Here is a 19,957-nt window from a genome sequence, read left to right on the forward strand (position 1 = left end):
TATGTTATAACATAATTTTTATTGTTTATTATTTGTTTTTCTATACTTTATTAAAATTTAGTGCAAAAGTACTAATATCTTTTCACGGAGAACGAGACTGTTTGAATTGCCAATTAAAAAAAACTTCGTCAACTTGCCACCCACAAATAAAACATGTTTCCTTTATTATTGTTTATTCACAATTTTTAATATCTAATAAAAAAATTAGTATGTGTGATGTATATAATAAACCTCTTAATAGACATCTCTAAATACGGGAGCGAAAAAGTCCGTTAATATCTTTCCGCTAATCAAAAACGAGAAACACAAAAAACGCATTTCAAAGTATATAACAATATAATAATAACATTAATACAAAAACAACCTTAAAAAGTGATATTAAATAAATGAATTACGTCAGAGTCCTTTAAATGAACTACGTATATGCATAATTGTTTAAAAATACGACATTCACTGGCAGTAAATTAGCTATTTGTCTCTACCAAAAAAAGTGAAATACCGGACCACACAGTATATCATAATCTAGATTCTTCGAGATACAAATCTCGCTAAATTTAAATTCGAAATCAGATGGACAATTAAATATTTCAAGTCGCTGATATTTAGAGAACGTTGGTCAAAATAATTGAGATTTTTAGGTCATACAGGGTGATTATAATTAAGCAAAAAACTAGGAAATTTATTAGTCAAAATATAGCTTGCCAGACACCTTGTACCATGAAAATCTTTAAAATAACACTCTGCTGAATACTGAAATACAAAAATTAAAAAGTAACCACAATATAATATTTCCCTGTAAAATCCTTCAAACTAAATGTCAATAAGTCTGCGCAGAGGCAATCCCTGACTGGTTTCCAACTCAGAAACAGTAAATGTCAAGTTTCATTGGTTGAATGCTCACGTGACTATGACGTTTTCTGACTTGTGGCCAATGGACTGATTACTAGTTGGAAATTCCCTCTGCGAACAGACCTAATAAATGCAGCGACTTGTTATTGACACTTAATGCTTCCTTCCTGGATCTTTAACTGAATTACTCGTCTTGGCAAAACCAAAGACTTGTTAATACTACTACAAGTGACTGGTCATATAGTTTTGGACGAAACAACCGAGAAAAATCCGACTAATGCAACTATAAAAATTATTAGGCAACGAGGCGTGCGTCCTAAGCATTTTTGGCTGCTTCTCCAAAGCCGGAATCAGCCTAAAACCGTCTTTACGCAAGGCATAACGCGTTGATCTACTAACCTTACGCAAAGGAATCTTTAGTTACTTTCTCGATGAATATTTCGGATTGGTCGGCATCGTCACGAAACTTCTTAGTTCGTAATTTTTCTCGATATCGTGCGCAGTTGCGGTGTCCATGTCGGATTTCCTGATGATGATCATTCGAATGTCGCTGTGCAAGTAGATTTTACCAGACTTGGAACTCATAAATCTGAAAAAATATTGCTAAAGCTGCTTGACCTGGTGTAAAAAAATCAATACGTACCTAATATTGATGACAAATCTCAGCCATTTAGGTATGAGATCTGGTGGATCGTTTTCGTCGCCAGTTGGCATGTAATAGGTGCGTTGTCGTATAAAAGTCTGCGAACTCGGAGGCATATCAGAGAGATCATAAGGTAAAACAAACATTTTTACGACGGTCCGTAAGGGGTTGAACAAAGTCACTTGGACTGTTCCAGCTTTTGGAATGTTATAGCCTTTTTTGCCTAGTCGGATGTGACCCTAAGTTTATTAAAAACTGATAGTATTAAATATCTATTTATACATAAAGTACCTACCATATAAGGGGTAGACACCTTGTCCTGATCGCCAAACGCGTAGAAATAAGTTGTAACTGGAACGAAAATATGTTTTGGTACGAAAGAGCCGCTGGCGCCAAGTTCGGCAGTGAAGCCGTGTACCGTTGATACTGGTTCAAGTCTACCGTTTAGGACAGATTCTTCAAAAGTGCCTAAGATTGTTCAATAAAAAGCTAAAATTTATTATACTCACAGTAATTTGTGTAAATCGCAAAATCACTTTAAATGTGTAATAAAATGACATAGGAGATGCAGTAAAGTTACTCAGAAAGTATCGAAATAGTGTGCAACTTTTAAGTAGTAGCAATTAAATTAAAAAACATTTAAAAATAGGTTACATCTCAATATGCACACTATATTCGGACTTAAGCTGGATTTATACAGCGGACAACACCGCATAGAAAGTTCATAATTTTTAACTTTCTATGCAATTCTTCTGCGAAAACAGCTGTACGCATGCGCAAAATTTTGTAATGTCATATTTTGACATCCGCCGTCCGTCATTGTATTGCGTTATTCTTTTGTTTATGAATTGTGGATTTGGATTGTTCTAGAATTGTGGTTTGTTGTTGATTTTGTATTTGTGATTTTTTGGTCATTTAGTGCAATAAAAACAGTTGAAGTGTCTACGGAAAAAACAGAGTTTAGTGGTAAAAATTATCAAGAGCTAATTAGTTTCTCTTTACATCAAGAATTTATTAAACAATTGCAGATGGAACCTTGGCAACAATTGGGGCTTGGGTGCTGCAGCTACAGCATTAAGCTTAGATGTCAAGAAAAGGAGAATACGGAAGTTTAAAACGCGACCTATGAATAGAAAACGCAATGAACATAGTGTTTTTGAAAAAATAGTTCAGTTTGCAGAAAAACATGATACAGAGCAGTTTTTCAAATATACGCGACTCCAGAACTGTTCCATAAGTTATTAGCTTTTGTGGGGCCATTCCTGCAGAAAGACAAGACAAAAAATCCAATTAGCCCAAAACAATGTCTTGCCCTCACTCTGCAGTAAGTATATTCTCAATTCCAAATAAAAATGTGTAGTATTGCCAGTTCTGTTTTTCAGTTATTTATCAGAAGGTTGTTCTATGCAGGAAATAGCATGGAATAACACCTGAACGCTGCCATCTTGTGTTGCCAGTGGTGGTTGGAATCATCAGGGATGGTCGGTTTGTGTTGGCTTTCTAAATATGGGAAAATTCTAATATATTGTTTGTCCCCTTATCTTTTTGCCTTATCCTCCTTATCTGTGCTTGACATGATTGACAAATGACAAGTGACAGAAAAATAACATTTCACATTGCAATGACATTTATCACCTGTTGTCATAAACTCTTTTCATTGGTTAAAAATTATATTTTGTGCCACTGTATAAACACCAAAAAGAAACACTTGTGATTTCTTGTGCAATGTTATGCATTGTGCGCTGTATAAACCCAACTTTACAGTCAGTTAAACTCTTGCATTTTTTTTCAAGAAATTTGTTCAGAAATATACAGGATGATCAGACTAAAAGTTTCAACTCAAAAAAACACGCTGGACCAGAACTGATCGCAGACATTTATTTAACGACCTACAAACAGTACGGGTCACCCTGTATATGCGTTAAAAATTGTTTCAGAAAATAAAGAGCGTACGTACATAATTCAATATTCCACTTTAAATAGGAATCAGCGTTTTCCTGCACTTAAGACGGGAAAATGTTTTACCAACCTAACAAACCAGTGGATCGACCACGTCTACGGTAAATGGGCGGACAAAATTCCTTTCGTGGAACGGCATAAATTTCGGGACTGCATGGTGACACTAGTCCCCCTTCATTTTCGCTTTCCTCGTCTGTAGAGAAACTGCTCGAAAACAATGCGCTGTAGGAATAGAAAAGTGTAATTACATACTACATAAGTTCGTGCCTAAAGTATACCTTTTAATTGCTGATACGGTGTTCAAACTTGAATCAAATTCAAAGCGACTTTGTCCCTTACGAACCGGAGCTGGACTGCTACTTAACGGTAAACCAGTACGGTCATCAAACGCTGAAGGTATGGAGTTCCCTAAATTTCTTTTGATTTTCACTGGTTCATTACTAAGTGGTAGTCCATTAGTGGTGGTGTGTTCTGCCGTGTCATCCTCTAGCTCTATCACCTTATTGGTACTTTCACGGACTGGTTGAATCGAGCACGGTTTACATGTTTTGTTAAAATCGGTAAACAAGCCATCAAAAGTGATTTTCTTTCTGGCACCAGTGGATATGGCGTTATCATCGAAATCCCCGTTCTTCCTCACAAACTTCTTCGTCAACATTTTATCACAATAATGATTCCCATCATCTCTGTCATCCTTTTTATTAAATTTATATTTTTCCTTACAACTAAATAATGTATCACTTTCGCTCATATCACAATAAAAATTATCACACTCACTCAGCTTTGGCCGGTACATCTTGCCGTTATTGCCATTCTTCTTACCACTACGCTCAATCGCATCTAACAACATTTGGCCCTTGCTTTGAACAGTTTTGAGATCATCTAAATTATGGCAACGCTCTTGCGTCCTTGTATGCCTTTCTAACTGGGCTCGAGCCTCCTGGATCCCCTCATTCAAACCCCAACAAACTTTGTCACTTAACTCTGATGGTTCTCGACTGTGTCTAGATTTTGATTTGTCATGCGCTTTTTTCCTCTGTTCCTTTCCATTTGCGTTATCTGACATCAAATTACTATCACGTTTGATTCCTTTCCCACTTTTTGGACTGTCATTCTCATCCATATCCTCGCAACAATGCTTCCCTTTTACAGTGCAAGAAGTTTGCATCCTGTCATCTACTAGTTCCATTTCTTCCTTATCAAAACTTATCCTAAGGGTTGTCAAGGAGCAAGTTAAACAGTGAGAAACTGGCTTGATTGATGTTCTTGGGGCACTCAAAAATGAAACTTTAATCAAGCTACCATTACCCAAATCGGCACAGGGAAACTCATGTTTGGATGCCGTCAATGAGAATGTTATGGGAGCTATTAGATCTTGTGGAGTTGACAGTCGGTAACGGAAGTTTTTCGAGGCAAACGGGGATGATTTGTCTTGAGTGACCAACCAGGCCGTCACTTGTGAGAAATACAGTTGGGAACGAACGGCGCTGAGTAGCTGATTAATATTCAGGTGAATATTGCACGGGTCCCTAAATTTACAATTACTTAATAGACTTGCCTTAGTTGCAAAATGAAAAACTAACCTGTTAGTGTCAATAGAGAAATACCATTGTTCTAGCAAGATGAAGTCGTCGTCAAAGTTAGAGTGTGTAATAAGGTCAAGATTTTTACAGCAACAAGTAAAAAGGACTTCAACGCAAATTGAATCGCCTCTTTTAAAAGTCTTGAGTATCGTTTCTTTGTTTTTTAAAAATTGCTCACACTATAAAAACAAAAAACGTGCATAACCATTTTAGGAAATGATAATTGGTAATCCCTGAAATTAACCATTCAAATAAAATAAATTTCATTTAGCTCATTATTGTGATCCAAATAAACGTCAAGAAAAAAAACTAATATACAATAATGAACAAAAAAGTATTTGAACAGTTGCCAAACAAGTTTAACGACTCTTCTAAGCCCCTAATGAGTTTTCTACCCAAAATAAAAGTTCAAACAACTCTTACCAATTCATTATTGGTATCACAAGTGTGAGTTTGGTCAATTCCTATTAGTTTATTGCTATGCGGACCCTCATAAAAATCCTTGAATTTCTTGCAGCCAGTAGGCGAGGGTCCAGGTATGCGACCCTCAATCACCAAAGTGAGGACAGCCACCAGAATATCCTCTGCTTCATGACTGCTGCCTTGCTCTAGCTGGTTGGTCAAACTGTGCATCTGTTTAACAAATAAATGTTCAATCATTCATTATTACTATTGAATTTGATTAAAAGTGAAGTGTATAGAGTTTCAAGTTTTTTCCAGATACAGTTAAGTTTACTTTAATTATCATTCAAACAATTAAGAATGTAGATATAGTCTGTTGCCTGATAATGTCACAGTCAAATGAAAACTTAGCCTAGGGTGCCTGTAAATATGTTGGTGCAAATGGCCCTTAGAATACTTGTAATTATGCATGGCAAATTTCTACATAACTCCAGAGGTCTCTGGCACTTTTTAGAAGTTTGTCAGTAGCATTTAGAGGCCACTGACACTTTCTTAATAAATCTAGAAGCTTTTGACAATTTAAAACACTTCTTGGAAGGTTTAAGACTCATAGAAGCCTCTGACAATTTTTAGAAGATTTGCAGAATTATTTAGAGATCTCTGGCACTTCCAAAATGGTCCTAGAGGCCTCTAACAATTTAAAACAAGCCTGGAAATGTTTAAGACACTTGTAGAGCGCTCTGAAACTCTGCAGAGAGTTCTCAGGAGCATTTAGAGGTCTCCGGCAGATTCAAAATGATCCTAGAGGCCTCTGACATGTTTAAGACACTTGTAGAGGCCTCTGGCACTTTTTAGAAAGTTCATAATAGCATTTAGAGGTCTATGGAACTTTCAAAATGGTCCTAGAGGCCTCTGGCAATTTAAAACAGTTCTGGGAAAGTTTAAGACAGTTGTAGAAGGCTCTGAAGCTTTTCACAGAGTTCTCAGTAACATTTAGAGGTCTCTGGCAGATTCAAAATGGTCTTAGAGGCCTCTGGCAATTTAAAACAGTTCTGGGAAAGTTTAAAACAGTTGTAAAGGGCTCTGAAGCTTTTCAGAGAGTTCTCAGTAGCATTTAGAGGTCTCTGGCAGATTCAAAATGGTCCTAGAGGCCTCTGGCAATTTAAAACAGTTCTGGGAAAGTTGTAGGGGGCTCTGAAGCTTTTCAGAGAGTCCTCAGTAGCATTTAGAGGCCTCTGGCAGATTCAAAATGGTCCTAGAGGCCTCTGGCAATTTAAAACAGTTCTAGGAAAGTTTAAGACAGTTGTAGAGGGCTCTGAAGCTTTTCAGAGAGTTCTCAGTAGCATTTAGAGGTCTCTGGCAGATTCAAAATGGTCCTAGAGGCCTCTGGCAATTTAAAACAGTTCTGGGAAAGTTTAAGACAGTTGTAGAGGGCTCTGAAACTTTTCAGAAAGTTCTCAGTATCATTTAGAAGTCATTGGCACATTCAAAATGGTCTTGATAAGCTATAATGATCTGATGCAACACTGCAACAGTCAGTAGTCACTGAACAGAGACTAACTGAAAGCATGGTCCAACATGTTAAAGTTCAAGCATTATTGGCAAGTTGAATTTGTTTCAAAATTTACTAAAAAATATTCTAATATCTTACCCTATAAAGTTTCTAAGTCCATTGGTCAAATAATCCAAAGCCAAAACTATCTGAAACAAAGAGAAGGTCTAAACTTGCTTCTTGCTGTAACACAATACACATTAGGTCTGTCTCAAACCCAACCCTGCTGGGGTTTTCAGACCATCATATTTATGGTATTGTTTGTATCCTATACCCACCCATTACTACCTGAGCTAAAGTGAAAATAAGTTGAGTACTGTTCAAAATATTAGGAAATGACTCATCTTTTATCCAAATACTACCACTATGGTATTAGTTATCTTTCCAATTCAAATCAATTCACAAAATCGCACCTAAAGTTCCTTTTATCAGTGTAAATGTGGTTTGTTAGTTGTTGGCTTCATTACCTCATTTAAAGCAATTTATTTGAAAGGTCATCAGGAAAAATTGCACAGCTAACATGAAAAATCTTAGTTGAATTATACCATTTTAGTAATGATGTTAACCAGATGTCAATATTCCCTAAAGGCAAAAAATAGATTTCATTGAAATGCCTATACCTAGTCATCAGATAACAGTTCAGTGAAAGCAAAATAAAAAAGCAACTAAATGCAAATCAGTGAAGCTTAAACAATAGTGACTTTCTTCCCAACTGGACAACAAAAGTCTGGTCACAACCTTGAATAAGGACTCTAAAATAGTGCAAAGTGTAGCAATTTTTTGCCAACACCAGACTGTACTTTTTCTCTAATCACATTATCTAGCCTAACTACGCAATAAGCCAAAATATGTTAACCGAAAAATGGCTCCTAATTAACTGACAATCAAAAGAAAGGCAAATATAGACATGTTAAATGGAGATTACCTTACAGCGCAGACATCACTTTCCACAAAACACATATGCTATATAATGCAGTTTTTGTAGTCTTTTTTAATTTTCTTATGCATGCTGAGTAAAAGTTTATAAGGCGATCGACTGAGTAACGCACTGAGGCGATTTACAACGCGCGACACTGTTCACAGCTGGGACAATTAGAACACAAGGAAAAGAAATCGATTGTCCCCTGCTGCTGTCCACACACAAAATCCTTTCAGTTTGGTAGGATCAGCTGTTTGCCACATGCCACATGTCAGCTGACAATGGCAGCTCAGGTGCAAAATGCAACGTTGCCACTAGTTCACTAAAGAGATACAAGTTTGTTTTTAAAAATGTTTTGTTCAATTTTTATGACATTTAAATACTGCGTATTAGAAAGTGAGCCAAAAAATGATTGTTCACTACTTCTATAATGGAGTATATTGACAAGAAAGTACTTAGACTGTTGAAGCACGGGCAATGCTGGCTCCTTTTTGTCAAATGTCAATTTGTAGTGAGTTTCACTTGATAACCTAACTTTTTTTTTGGAAACTTTTCAAGAAAGCACAGCACTTAAAAGTCCACATTTTTCAGTTTTACACTGCAATAATCAATACCAAAATATCAATTAAGTATTAAAAACTTATTAGCTGCGACTTTAGGCATTCTGCAAGGTGAGGATAATGAAGTTGTTTGTTTTGTTAGCATTTTTACTAAGGAGGTCCCCATTTTACTTAACTGTATACATATTGTAATTAGTGAAATTATCTCATATTAGTAGATAGTCTACTAAAAAATATGTTATTTTAATTTTCCAAGTAGTTTGTTTATATTTTTTATCTTCTGTCACTGTTCTTAGTGGAGAAGGTAGGAAATTTGGAAGTTTCCTTGGTCTAGAAAGTATCTAGTTGGTAATGTATGTGTTTGTTTGTTGTTGTGAGTTAGAAACTTGTTGTCCAGAACCCTAGGTTGCAAAAAGGTCTTCTCTAAATTCATCATTTTGTTCTAGATGTCTGGCAGAGAAGGTGGTAAGAAAAAACCCTTAAAGCAGCCTAAAAAAGAGACAAAAGATGTAGATGATGATGAACTGGCCCACAAGCAAAAGATGAAGGAACAACAAAAGGCCTTGCAAGAAGCCAAGGCCAAAGCATCTCAGAAAGGGCCACTGGTTGGGGGTGGTATAAAAAAATCTGGAAAAAAGTGACTCTCTTGCATTATCTTCAGGTTTTTATAATTTTTTTTTGTATGATTCATAAATGTTACATATTTCAGGGAGCATTTTTTGTATCATAAATAATTAGCTAAAATAAAACTGAAACTTTATAATGTGTAGTCAGTTCAACAATACCTGCAGAATGTAGGTATAAAAAAAAATCTTGTTTTAACTGCTGTCACAAAATACATTTCATATAATTCTCTATAATTTTTCTGAAAATGGCTACTTAGGTTTTAACTTTGATTGGATTCACAAAACACACATTGGATTGTCTAAATTACAAGGTAAAATTTATTTAAATGTACTCAGAAAGTTATTAGTAGACTACTTATTATTATTAAACTATGAATTATGCACCAGCTTAAAAATCATTTTTCTTAGGTGAGTTATTTGTGCTAAAAGAAATACTATTTTGCTTGCATGGTAACTTTTATTTAAAAAGCACTGACTAGACTACACAATAAAGCACAATAATTCATCTTATTATCCTATTTACGTTTGAAAATGTTGTCACTGACTTGCAGTTGGTGATCAGGTTTGATTGGTTGTTGCAAATTTGGGTTGAAAACCTTGAACAAGTCCTCAGAACCCTCAAACATTTCTGGTGCGTATTCATATAAGTAGGAGATATCTGGCCAAATTGGATCTGCAACTATCTATAATAATGGGTGTTGAGGAATTTAAAGTGTTAAACTTACATTTTAATAAAATGGGAGCAGAATAATCCGTATTTACCACCTGTTCACCCTAAAATGTATAGTTGTTTTATCTACTTTTACAAAATCATGTTCTTACCTCATTTCTTCTGCCAATTCGGGGAACACTCTTTGAAACCTTCATGAAGAACTTGTCAAACTCGGACATACCGTTTTTGTTGGCACTTCGGCCAATTCGAGGAACGTGTTTTGCAGCAAACATCAAATCTTGAAGGCTCATCGGTTCTTGGGATGAAACTATCAGCACATTTATTATCATTAGGACTAAATGGCAAATAACAGTCGCGGACGCCATTGTGCGTTTGTTGACTATTTGGTACCGAATTTTTGCTTATATAGGTAGATTTAGGAATGAGGGCAGACTGATGGTACCCTGGAGGATTGAATTTCAATTATTAGCCCCTATAGGGCCTGTATAATTAAATGAGAAGTACGTGCTTAAATTGTTAAGGTTATTCAGCAAGTAGGAAGAATGTGAACTAATTTTTTTGCAAACATTATATTAAACTCATTTTGCGATAAATCAAACTTAATCTTGGAATGAGCTTAGGGGATAATGGCTTCCGTACTCTTTCAGATGATTCTTCATGGCTTCTTGTTGCTTCCTAAACCGTTAATCGTATTAAAATACAGTTTAAACTTTTAAATCAAAGGTACAACCTGATGTGGGGTGGCAAAAATCTGTACACGTCATCGTACATTTCCGTCCATTTGTGTTTCTTCTTTTTTTCGCCAGCACTAAGGGCAGATAAAACTTCCGATTGTGCCGATTTCAGTAACGTTTTCTCTTGTTCTTCATTCCATAATCCTCGACTTTCTAGGTATTGTCGAAATTTCGTTGTGGGGTAGTGATTTTTCGACCACTCTATCACCTCCTCCTTAGGTCGATAGCTGGTGCTGTCGTCTGATGTTGAATGATCACCCACTCTAAAATATGATTAAGTTAACAGTAAAAATAGCTTTTTTTTGAAGGACTAACCTGTAAGTTAAGGCTTCAATAAGAACTGGTTTATTTTCTTTAGAAGCGTACTCTCTAGCTAGCTTGGTGGTTTGGTACACTGCCAATACGTCATTACCATCAACCCGCAAAGTGTTAATACCATAAGATGGTCCTTTAGCTGCAATACCATCTCCTCTGTACTGTTCTTTAACCGGGGTTGATATAGCGTAACCGTTATTTCTATAATTTCAATTAGGTACTTAGTTAACTGGATATTGATAGAAGGTATTATAGACCACCTGCAAAAAAATATAACTGGACATTCTAAAGTGGCGGAAAAATTGAAAGCTGCGTGCGCATCTCCTTCTGAAGCGCTTCCATCTCCAAAATAGCAAATTACTACTTTATCAGTGCCTAAAATTTTACTTTTTAAAACTATGCATTTCTAGAAGTAAAAGTGAACCTTTAAAGGCATAGGCAGACCCTACAGCTTGAGGCATTTGAGTACTTAGTGGACTAGATATAGTCACGTAGTTTAAGTCTTTACTACCATAATGAACTGGCATTTGCTTTCCTTTACCTTTGTCATCCACATTACCATAACATTGATCTACAAATTTTAGAGCATCAACACAATATAACAGTTAAGAGCGCATTGAATTACCTACAAACTGTTGGGGCGTAAAACCCCTATAAAGCAACACTCCTGCTTCCCTATACTGCCCATAAACTAAATCTTCACTACTTAAAGCAGCCGCACTACCAATATGGGTGGCTTCTTCACCATAATTAGTCATATAGAATGAAATTCTCCCTTGTCTAAAATTCTCTTATACACCCTCTATAAACCTCAAAAGCATAACTAAAAACCTTTGAGACTCGTACAAAATCCTATCCATAACATTTAAAACTTTCATGTCCTTATACATTTTTATTAGAGTTTGTTCGTTGAGTTGCGGATCTTGACCCACCAGGCCTTTTTCATCCAATACCCTGTATACTGGAATTGGTGCGTAGGAGTCCGGTCTTGTAAACTTTAATTCGTTTGTCCAGGTTGTTTGCGCCCCTGGAAATTGTGGGGCATTTATCTAAATTAAATGGAAAAATGAGTTTAGTGGAGTTTGAATTTGAGTTGATAAGTTTCACAATTTATTTTTGTTTGACACGTGAAGCACAAAACAAATTGTTTTTATAAATTGAAGGAATATATAGTTAGTTTAAAATTTGGGTAATAAAATGTATACGCAACTTACACTCATTCGTCGCATTTTACTAAAAAACAATTTCGAAACTGTACCATAAGTTAATTTTACCGATTTTCTGAGAGTCATCTTTATGTTAATTTCTTAAAAACAAACTGTATAGAGCACAACGGTACACAATAACAATTCTACTTTGACTGACCTCGTTGAATACCCAAATCAGTTTTATCAGTCTTAATAATACATTAATTTTTGTTTACGGTTTTGATGATAATGGTAGATTTATATGCGTCAACTCTTATTTTTTGTTTTCTTTTTAAATAAGTCATTAATTTATTAAAGAGAATACATACATATAAACTTACATTACGAAATAAGTTACAGATAATTTAAAATCTGATAAAAGTAGTTAAAATTTTTTACCCCAGCTCTAGTACAGTAGCTATTTTGACGTCACTAACTACAAATGGTCGTTAAAAGCCGTCGTTCACGTGATTTTAGTTACACTTTTTTCCATGTCGATCACGTGACACACAATCAAATTGGTATTACGAAAATTTGAAGAATGTAAACATAACCTATTTGTTTTTTTTGTTTTCAAATTTGTTTGTAGGTATTATAAAAAATTATATTTTTGTAAATTTGTTAAGCTGTGATGTGAGAAAAGAAACTAATTAAGCGGTTTTTATAACCTTTTAGTGCAAAATGGATGCAGTTACACAGTAAGTTAATCAAGAGTAGTTAGTATTTAGGCATAAATTTTACACAAATATTCTTAGGACAAAGGGTCTGAGTACTGAGCGGGAAACCTTGGGGTTTGATCCACAAATAGGGCAAACATGGATCTATCCCACCAACTACCCAACTCGAGAATACCAGTTTAATATTGTTGAAGCTGCTTTATTCAAAAATACATTGGTAAGTGGGAATATACAAAATATGTAGTATACTAAGTTTGATGTTTATACAACACTCTGTATTGAAATTTTTTTCATTTCTAGTATCACTTTTTTTTGTCTTTGTATTTTTTTTGATTTGATTTAAAGAAACTGGTCTAAGTTTAGTTTGAGGGTGTAAAAATTTTTCTAGGTAAGTTTACCTACAGGTCTTGGTAAAACCTTTATTGCAGCTGTTGTTATGTACAATTTTTACCGCTGGTATCCACATGGTAAAATTATTTTTATGGCCCCCACTAGGCCTTTAGTAAAACAACAAATCGAAGCTTGCTACAATATAATGGCCATACCTGAATCAGTTACAGCAGAACTAACTGGTAATACTGTTAACTGATAGGTTTTTTGGTTTTTAAGTAAAATTTTAGGGTCAAAAACTTCAACGTCGCGTTCTAACATTTGGATAGACAAACGCGTTTTCTTTGCCACACCACAAGTGTTACAAAACGATTTAGAAAATGTGGCTCAGTTGGGGGAGAAAATTAAATGTTTGGTTTTTGATGAAGCCCACAGGGCCAAAGGCAATCACGCCTACTGTCAAGTTATTCGGAAATTAACGGCAGGCGGTCATCAGTATTTTAGAGTTTTGGCTTTAAGTGCCACGCCTGGTTGTAATGTTAATGATGTTATTGAGGTAACAGTTGTTTTGTTAACTTTTCAAAGATTTGCAGTTAAACTTGTAGGTGGCTCAAAATTTGTTAATTTCTCATTTGGAGTTCAGGACGGAAGAGAGTAAAGACGTGGAAAAGTATGTTTTTGAAAGGTCTTTAGAAACTGTTGTGGTGCAGTTGGATGATAAACTGATGGAGATTAGGAGCCAGTATATGAAAGTAATTATTTTAGACTTGTTATTTCATTTTCCTGATTGGGTTCAGAATGTTTTTAGGTTGTAGAGTATTACGCCCGGACCCTCATAAAATACAAAATAATACAAGGCAACTGTGGTTCTTTAACAAAAGGCAAAATTTTCATGTTAATGAAAGACTTTCAAAATAAAAATCGAGGGGCCAGGTAATCCCAAAATCATAACAATATTCAGAAAATTACCAAATTACTTTTAGTTCCTCAAATTACTCGGAAATAATGAGGTGTCTCAATATTTGCGTAACATTGTATCACGCCCTTGAGTTACTTATCAGGCACGGATTGAGAAACTTTTTATCATTTTTTGATGGTGAGAGTTATTCCTATTAAATAACTGAGTTTAAATTATTTCCTACTTTTTAAAGAACATATTGAGAAACCTTTACTCAGAGGTAACGGAAATTTGAGAAGTATTGTGGAAAATGTAAGGGCATACTTAGGACCTTTACCTCACATTGCAGTTTTACCTGATGGGACTTATCCAGAGGTAACAATAAGTCTGAAAATTCACAGTGATAATAATTGGTCTGATCATTGCACAGATACCTGCTGATATCAAATTTGGGCATCCAAAACATTACAAATTACGGGATATTTTAGTTAAACATTTTTCTGGTGAAGAAAAGAAGAACTCAAGAGTTATCGTCTTTTTTGAGTATCGTGAATCAGTAATGGAGGCTCACGCTTTACTGTTACAATCCAGACCATTGATTCAGCCTAAAGTATTTTTAGGGCAAGGTTCTGGGATTACCCAAAAAATTCAGTTAGGGGTGAGGCAACTTTAAGATTGTCTCTTAACCCTACATTACAGTTGAGTTACCTACCATTCAGGTTGTGAAGGCTTTTAGAGAAGGTAAATGCAACACGTTACTGTCTACTTGTATCGGTGAAGAGGGGCTGGACGTAGGCGAAGTGGACCTTATAGTTTGCTTTGATATTTCGAATAAATCCCCAATTAGAATGGTGCAAAGAATGGGCAGAACGGGAAGGAAAAGGGCTGGGAGTGTATTAGTTTTGGTTACTGAAGGAAAAGAGCAGCAGACGCTTAAAGACTGTTTGATACATAAAAACAACATTTCTGCTCATGTTTTGGGGTCAGTGCAGTTGAAAAACAGTATGTACCGACAGAGCCCTCGATTGGTACCTGATCATTTGCAACCCAGATGCGAGAAGCTTTTTATAACCCCCAGAGAGAAGAAACAGAATCGGATTTTTGTGAGGATATTTCTGAAAGTTTGTAACTTTAGTTGTCATGATTTTTTTTAGGATTTACTTAAAAAACGTTCCTCAGACTCTCCGGAGATTATTTTCAGTCAGGAAGATCCCTCTTTTAAAGTGCAGGATGTAATCCCTGATACTCGGATGTTATCGTTAGCAAGTAACAATTATTATTCCTAGGTAGGTTGTTATAATAGCTAAACAGAGAGAGTTTTTAGGAGATCCCTTAGAGAAATTAACTGGGAATTTTATTTACTTCAATAAGCATCACGAGAAAATGCGTAATCTCCAGAAAGTCAGCTTAGTTAATCATTCAGCTCCTACGAAAATGTTAAGTGAACTTTTGATGTACGCGGATTCCAAAAGGTTTAACATTCCCATAAAAAAGTTAGGTAAGTTTGTATTATGGGTTTGTGTAAAAATTTAATTTACAAACCGGTTGTAAAGAGCGATAAGATGTCGAAATCCAGAACCGGTTTTGGTCGAGTTTCAAATTTTACTGTGGAAGATAAAAGTTAGTTTCTTAAAAAGTATACAGGGTTATTCACGTTATTTGATACGGAAGATTGTGACTAAACTATTCACTTTCAAAAAAGTTTTCTGGGATATAGATCTATTGGAGGTATAGATATTTTAAAAATATTTTCAAGATGTACCCAAATGCAGAAAAAGTCATGTTTTTTCAAATGGATCACCTATAGTGATTCACCTAGAATTTACGTTGAAAATAAAAGGTAATTTCATTGAAGTTTGAAAGTAATGTAAAAATGTAGAACCAATATTAACATTTAAACATTCAACCTTTCTTTGAGTTTTATTGACCAAAATTGGCTTGGGCGCTGATAACATATTAAGTTTCATGATCCAAAAGTGATAAATTGTCTAGCTCATATAGGAAGTCTCAAAAAATTTACTCAAAAACTAAAATTTTTAAGTAGTCAAAATGAAATGAAACTCCACCTATATTATGGTTACAGTATATGCAAAATTTAATTACCTATCGAAAATTATTAAGGTTTCATACCGCTAATTGTTAACGTTTTCTTGGAAAATCGACATTTCTTAAACTAAAGCTGACTTTGACTCATTTTTGATATTGTTCAAAGATCACTTGGTATCTTTTCCAATTACATATTTCTCGTTCTAATCTAATTAAAGCTTAGAATATAATAGTGGCTTAATACTTTGTAAATTTGTTATAACAAGTTACAAAAATAATTCATAAAAAATTTTTGACTACAAACATAAACATACCTACTCCGTTTTTGGTTCCTTCAGTAACATTATTAAGTATGTTAATGAATATATTCCTACAAATTTCGCTATTTAAACTGTCACTTAAAACAGTTTGAATCTGTGGTAATTTCTCAAGGATATCAAAAATCCCTCAAAATCGGTCCAGAATTGTTGACTTCCCAAAAAAAGATAGATAGTTCTAAATTTTTGCAAAATAATAAATATTTGAGAAACTGTAAAGCTTAGACGTATCAAACCTCAATGTAATTACCTTGTATTTTCAACGTAGATTCTGAAAATCAAAAAAAATACTATTAATTCCATGTGAAAAAATACAACTTTGATAGTTTTTCTGCATTTGGGACAACCAGTACATCTTAAAATACCTCCGATCTTGAAAGTGAATACTTTAGTCATAATTTTCCGTGTCAAATAACATAAATAACCCTGTATATTTTTTAATTAATTTTAATTTTTTCGGTTTAATTTTTGACTCCTTTTTGTATTTTATAGGTAAAAATGATGGATTTAGTGAAAAATCCTTGAAACAAGGCGACATTAGGCACATGTTTTTTTCAGGAAAACGTTCCGAAGGTAAGCATTATAATAAACCATTCAAAGTTTCCAACTAAATGCTTTTAGAAATTGAATTAAGTCAAGAATTGTTGTCGGTACCAAACTCATCGCAATCCTCAAAATTGTCACAAGACTCAACTTTTTCACCAGCAATTGAAGAAGCTTTAAAGATACTTCCCGACTATTTAAGTGGGGAATTTTCTTTGCACGATTCACAGTGTCCTTACTGTCCTACAGGTTTTGATTGTGCCGATTTCACTTTGAAACCCCCCAAAAACACTACGGGAACGATTTTAATCCCTAGCGAAGACATAGTCAATCAAATTACTTTGGAAGCTATCGAAGGTTTTATCGCTTCGTTGGATCGGAGTTTTTACCGGGAACTTTACGACGAAATGTTAGAGGATCCCAGTTTTACTCAGTGCGAGGATTTTTACGAAAATGCCAAAAAGTCAGTTGATGCTGGGCAGTCATTTTTTGAGCCTCCTAGTAACTTTTCTGCTGTGATAGAGAAAATCAAACTAAGCCAGGAACGTGAGATTTTAGTTCAGGAGGAAACATTGTTGGCATTTTTCAATTTGAAAGGTCTGAAAGATTTGTTTAGGGAGGATTCGTTTGAAAGTTCGCAAAACACAATTATCTACTCTCCCAGTTATTTAGAAGACAATACTAATTTAATTAATAAAGAACATGAAACCACAATAAGCAGTCCAACTGTGGAAGATTTAAAAAATATTGGTTCTATATGCGATTTGTCGTATTTCGGTTTGTTGGGGACTACTGAGGATGTTGCCACTTCTACCGTAAATAAATCAAATAAAAAAATACTGGATGATCTGAATAATTCCTTGTTGGTTTCACCAGTAAAAAAACAAAATGACAGTCCAGTGACAGTTCATACAGACTGCAGTACTTCTCCGCCTATAATCTCACGTAAAACTAGTAGTCTGAACTACACTAGGAGAAGCATTCAGTTTAATGAATCTTTTAGGGAAGTAAATTGTAAAACTGAAACTCCCATAAAGGAGACCAACTGTTTGGATGACACCTTTTTAGAGGATCCCTTCAAAAATAGCCCCATTTCTCCAAGTATTTCTTTGAAAACTAAAACTGCCAGTCAGGACAGTCTTGTAGACTGCAGCACTAGCTCTTTATTTAAAGTAGAAACTTCAAACTTTACCTCAAAAAATGAACTTTACAAAGCTAGGTCACTAAACGACAACTTGAAAACCGCAAAGTTAGAACAAACTTTTTCAAAATATAATTCTCCTGGTGGTTCAATGTTGGACCGAGCATCAAAGCCTTCTTGCAGTGCTTGGAAGAGTAAAAATACTCTTTTGAGTGTCAAAAAGAAAACCTCAAAAGTTTTACCTCAGATTGTATCAATTGATGATTCTTCTGACGATGCTTTTGAGGATATTTCCGTTAACGAACAGGGAAAGCTGGTGAAAAGATCTGTTTCTCCTACTATAAAGAGTTTTGCCAGCAAATCAAGGAAAAAAGGGAAAACTTTGATCAATAAGGCTAAAAAGGTACAAGAAAACTGATATAATAGTGATGTTATTGTGTTGAAATGGTTTTTTAGGTCTGTAACGAATTTCTGGACACTGAGGCTGACATTTCAGACAATAAAGCAGTAATCATCTCCGAAGATGAGGATGAATCTGATCTAGATGAGTACGAAAAGAGTTTCGTGCATGACGGCACCATGAACCTGGACACTCAAATGCATGCTGTTTACTTAAAATCCATCAGGTAATAAAAACAGACAACCAGCGCAATATAATTAAAGTGGCACCCAAAAAGGAAGCTGCTTAGGCCTTCCTAATGTATTTCGGCCGTTTCAGTTGTAGGGAAACTCTAAGAGATGGCGCTAATACAGCTCGTAGACACAGACATAGTTGCCAACTTTTGCAGTATTTTCTATAATCTGCTTTCTTTTGCTATTCCATCTGAACTCCCTAAAAAAGCTTAATTTTTTAAAATAAGTTTATTTTATATTATTATTTATTTTTCAAGACCCTCTTTACAGTGCAAATGGCCACGTGATAATTTTCAATTATTTTAACGTCAAAACGAAATCCTAAAGGTCACGTGAGCGTTTTTTAGTTTTAAACTGATACACTAAATCACGTATCTATTTGTAAGATAAAAAATGTAATTTTTAACGTCACGTGACAGTTTTTATGTTTAAACTTTTTTTTTTCAAATCGCATTGCTTTTAACCTCAAAACCGATCCTGAAGGTCACGTGACTCTTTTAATATTACAAATGGAATTTATAATGTCACATGACAGTTTTAAATGCCAAAATGTCATTTGAAGGATCACGTAATCGTTTTTCAGTTTAAACTGATATTTTTCAAGACCCTCTTTACAGTGCAAATGGCCACGTGACAATTTTCAATTGTATTAACGTCAAAACAAAATCCTAAAGGTCACGTGACTGTTTTAAATGTCAAAATATTATTTGAAGAGTCACCTGACTCCTTATAATGTGCACATGGTCACGTGACGATTGCACGGCAATATTGTATTGTGTTTTACAGTATTGCCTAGAAACGAAACAAATAATGTGATTTGTCAACTAGACAACGCCGCACGCGAATATGCGTTAAGTGGTGCCATCTCACGCTGCTTATTTAAATTAATTTTCAACTCAATTGCCACTGTTTGTCTAAACTTATCATTTGGTCTATGCTACAAGCCATAAATCCTTTTTTTGGTTTTATTTTTAATTGGCCGCATTTTTAGGAGTCCTGCAGTCCTCAAACCCTTCCAACGCAAACCACCAGTTACGGACATTTCAAATGTATATTCTCAATTACCCATTAATGAAACTAATAACTATGTCAATGTAAGTTTTATCTACTACATTTAACATGTTTATTATTGCCACAATTTGGTTTTTTATCAGGATTCATTTTGTGTGGATTCAGTGGAAGAGGATTCTAGTGAAGAACAACAGATGACACAATTAACCGCTTTAGAAAAGCGGTTAGAAGAAAAGAAGAGACGGAAGAATGCTAAAAAACAGCCAAAAAGGAAAAGGATCATACACGTTTCCAGTGATGATAGTGATTGAATTTACTAATTATTTATTTTTGTAATAAAACTTTTGCTATTTTTATGA

General features: G+C 34.9%; 5 protein-coding genes and 2 long non-coding RNA genes across 8 annotated transcripts; 3 read left to right on the plus strand and 4 right to left on the minus strand.

Moving 5' to 3' along the window:
- Positions 1–156: 156 nt before the first annotated feature.
- Positions 157–8,158, minus strand: atos (atos homolog atossa). Its single transcript, XM_081980340.1, has 9 exons — positions 7,914–8,158; positions 7,088–7,137; positions 5,458–5,667; positions 5,035–5,213; positions 3,730–4,980; positions 3,522–3,673; positions 1,788–1,960; positions 1,493–1,731; positions 157–1,438 (listed from the first exon to the last, which is right to left on the minus strand). The coding sequence occupies exons 3-9, from the start codon at positions 5,665–5,667 to the stop codon at positions 1,270–1,272; spliced, it is 2,373 nt and encodes a 790-aa protein (XP_081836466.1). The 5' UTR covers positions 7,088–7,137; positions 7,914–8,158; the 3' UTR covers positions 157–1,269.
- On the plus strand, positions 2,328–3,453 carry LOC145729541 (uncharacterized). Its single transcript, XR_014178396.1, has 3 exons — positions 2,328–2,458; positions 2,521–2,816; positions 2,875–3,453. It is a non-coding gene; the product is annotated as an uncharacterized LOC145729541 (long non-coding RNA).
- Positions 8,159–8,416: 258 nt separating the features above from the next.
- On the plus strand, positions 8,417–9,230 carry LOC145729540 (translation machinery-associated protein 7 homolog). Its single transcript, XM_081980347.1, has 2 exons — positions 8,417–8,578; positions 8,914–9,230. Exon 2 carries the CDS (start codon positions 8,914–8,916, stop codon positions 9,106–9,108), a length of 195 nt encoding a protein of 64 aa, XP_081836473.1. The 5' UTR covers positions 8,417–8,578; the 3' UTR covers positions 9,109–9,230.
- On the minus strand, positions 9,080–9,488 carry LOC145729543 (uncharacterized). The gene is made up of 2 exons (XR_014178400.1): positions 9,359–9,488; positions 9,080–9,292 (listed from the first exon to the last, which is right to left on the minus strand). It is a non-coding gene; the product is annotated as an uncharacterized LOC145729543 (long non-coding RNA).
- A 42-nt stretch (positions 9,489–9,530) lies between these two features.
- LOC145729820 (uncharacterized) lies at positions 9,531–10,131 on the minus strand. Its single transcript, XM_081980740.1, has 3 exons — positions 9,916–10,131; positions 9,819–9,867; positions 9,531–9,766 (listed from the first exon to the last, which is right to left on the minus strand). Exons 1-3 carry the CDS (start codon positions 10,129–10,131, stop codon positions 9,609–9,611), a joined length of 423 nt encoding a protein of 140 aa, XP_081836866.1. The 3' UTR covers positions 9,531–9,608.
- Positions 10,132–10,151: 20 nt separating this feature from the next.
- Positions 10,152–12,171, minus strand: BckdhA (Branched chain keto acid dehydrogenase E1 subunit alpha). Its single transcript, XM_081980343.1, has 8 exons — positions 12,030–12,171; positions 11,647–11,864; positions 11,441–11,595; positions 11,240–11,386; positions 11,076–11,190; positions 10,816–11,016; positions 10,497–10,763; positions 10,152–10,441 (listed from the first exon to the last, which is right to left on the minus strand). The coding sequence occupies exons 1-8, from the start codon at positions 12,105–12,107 to the stop codon at positions 10,366–10,368; spliced, it is 1,257 nt and encodes a 418-aa protein (XP_081836469.1). The 5' UTR covers positions 12,108–12,171; the 3' UTR covers positions 10,152–10,365.
- A 372-nt stretch (positions 12,172–12,543) lies between these two features.
- Positions 12,544–19,950, plus strand: Fancm (FA complementation group M). Of its 2 annotated transcripts, XM_081980323.1 has the most exons (17): positions 12,544–12,700; positions 12,758–12,896; positions 13,068–13,251; positions 13,300–13,565; positions 13,615–13,761; positions 13,818–13,942; positions 13,993–14,105; positions 14,161–14,282; positions 14,338–14,565; positions 14,627–15,010; positions 15,062–15,173; positions 15,232–15,405; positions 16,763–16,843; positions 16,892–18,357; positions 18,411–18,580; positions 19,579–19,681; positions 19,742–19,950. In XM_081980323.1, the coding sequence occupies exons 1-17, from the start codon at positions 12,684–12,686 to the stop codon at positions 19,907–19,909; spliced, it is 3,999 nt and encodes a 1,332-aa protein (XP_081836449.1). In that variant the 5' UTR covers positions 12,544–12,683; the 3' UTR covers positions 19,910–19,950. The 2 variants fall into 2 exon arrangements, with proteins under 2 accessions (XP_081836449.1, XP_081836450.1); XM_081980324.1 differs by lacking the exons at positions 18,411–18,580; positions 19,579–19,681; positions 19,742–19,950 and having other exon boundaries at positions 16,892–18,148; positions 18,202–18,351.
- The last annotated feature ends 7 nt before the right edge of the window (positions 19,951–19,957 follow it).

The sequence above is a fragment of the Ips typographus genome, linkage group LG5, assembly GCF_016097725.1.
Source record: "Ips typographus isolate SLU linkage group LG5, UJ_Ityp_2.0, whole genome shotgun sequence".
Classification (NCBI taxonomy): domain Eukaryota; kingdom Metazoa; phylum Arthropoda; class Insecta; order Coleoptera; family Curculionidae; genus Ips; species Ips typographus.

What these genes read in the sequence shown, in the direction of transcription:
- LOC145729540 (XM_081980347.1), top strand. Translation starts at nt 8,914, where the DNA reads ATGTCTGGCAGAGAAGGTGGTAAGAAAAAACCCTTAAAGCAGCCTAAA.
- BckdhA (XM_081980343.1), bottom strand. Translation starts at nt 12,107, where the DNA reads ATGACTCTCAGAAAATCGGTAAAATTAACTTATGGTACAGTTTCGAAA. An exon ending in TACGCCCCAACAGTTTGTAG is followed by an intron (nt 11,387 to 11,440) that starts GTAATTCAATGC and finishes TAAAATTTGTAG; the next exon opens with ATCAATGTTATGGTAATGTG. An exon ending in TTTTTGCCACCCCACATCAG is followed by an intron (nt 10,442 to 10,496) that starts GTTGTACCTTTG and finishes TTAACGGTTTAG; the next exon opens with GAAGCAACAAGAAGCCATGA.
- LOC145729820 (XM_081980740.1), bottom strand. Translation starts at nt 10,131, where the DNA reads ATGGCGTCCGCGACTGTTATTTGCCATTTAGTCCTAATGATAATAAAT. An exon ending in GAATTGGCAGAAGAAATGAG is followed by an intron (nt 9,868 to 9,915) that starts GTAAGAACATGA and finishes TATACATTTTAG; the next exon opens with GGTGAACAGGTGGTAAATAC. An exon ending in TGCTCCCATTTTATTAAAAT is followed by an intron (nt 9,767 to 9,818) that starts GTAAGTTTAACA and finishes AGATAGTTGCAG; the next exon opens with ATCCAATTTGGCCAGATATC.
- Fancm (XM_081980323.1), top strand. An exon ending in CTTTATTCAAAAATACATTG is followed by an intron (nt 12,897 to 13,067) that starts GTAAGTGGGAAT and finishes AAATTTTTCTAG; the next exon opens with GTAAGTTTACCTACAGGTCT. An exon ending in TCGGATGTTATCGTTAGCAA is followed by an intron (nt 15,174 to 15,231) that starts GTAACAATTATT and finishes GAGAGTTTTTAG; the next exon opens with GAGATCCCTTAGAGAAATTA.
- atos (XM_081980340.1), bottom strand. Translation starts at nt 5,667, where the DNA reads ATGCACAGTTTGACCAACCAGCTAGAGCAAGGCAGCAGTCATGAAGCA. An exon ending in ACCGTATCAGCAATTAAAAG is followed by an intron (nt 3,674 to 3,729) that starts GTATACTTTAGG and finishes CTATTCCTACAG; the next exon opens with CGCATTGTTTTCGAGCAGTT. An exon ending in AGATTTGTCATCAATATTAG is followed by an intron (nt 1,439 to 1,492) that starts GTACGTATTGAT and finishes ATATTTTTTCAG; the next exon opens with ATTTATGAGTTCCAAGTCTG.